We start from the raw sequence: 565 nt of genomic DNA, 5'->3' as shown, positions 1-565 counted from the left end.
CTCCATGCTGGTATTATCTTGTGCTTGGTGATTATTATATGAGTCCATGTGAGCTTCAGATACGTTGTTTTCTTGTTTCATCAGCAGCTGGAACCACAGGGACTGTGAGAGAACAGGAAGGATCAGAATCCATCTGATATGAAGCTGTGCTTTGAATCCCACTTCCCTCCTCTTTGAAGACTCATCAGATATGTGTGTTCAGGTTTTTGTACAGCCTCTTCTACACTTTGGATCACTGTGTTTCCAGAGCACAGTAGTAGAGACCTGAGTCTGTCAGGGTTAGCTTTTTGATGGTCACCTTAGTTGATGTTGGTGTTGTTTGGAAGCTAAATCCACCATCAGGAACATACTCAGCTGAGCCTCCTTTACCTCGTTTCCAGAGAAGAAACTGAGGAGCCTGAAGGTCAGAATGATGTCTGAACCAGTGGAGATCAGCACAGTCAGGATGAAATGATGTCATTGGATGGGCTGAACTTCAGTGGGCGGGGCTTAGACTCCACCAATCAGATTGATTTGTGCTTCCACAGAAGCTGTTTCCCTATTGTTTACTGCTTCATGTCTCTGT

General features: G+C 44.8%; 1 gene segment (V, D, J or C); it reads right to left on the bottom strand.

The window, feature by feature from the left end:
• Positions 1-133, bottom strand: part of LOC106512427 (T-cell receptor alpha chain V region RL-5-like) — a 1,509-nt gene extending 1,376 nt beyond the window's left edge. The window contains 1 exon segment of the V gene segment in view: positions 64-133. Within this exon segment, the coding sequence occupies positions 64-133 (70 nt within the window).
• Between the last annotated feature and the right edge of the window lie 432 nt (positions 134-565).

The sequence above is a fragment of the Austrofundulus limnaeus genome, unplaced genomic scaffold (assembly GCF_001266775.1).
Source record: "Austrofundulus limnaeus strain Quisiro unplaced genomic scaffold, Austrofundulus_limnaeus-1.0 Scaffold6719, whole genome shotgun sequence".
Lineage (NCBI taxonomy): Eukaryota > Metazoa > Chordata > Actinopteri > Cyprinodontiformes > Rivulidae > Austrofundulus > Austrofundulus limnaeus.
Note: the sequence above shows the minus strand (reverse complement) of the source record. Positions and strands in the feature narration are given on the sequence as shown.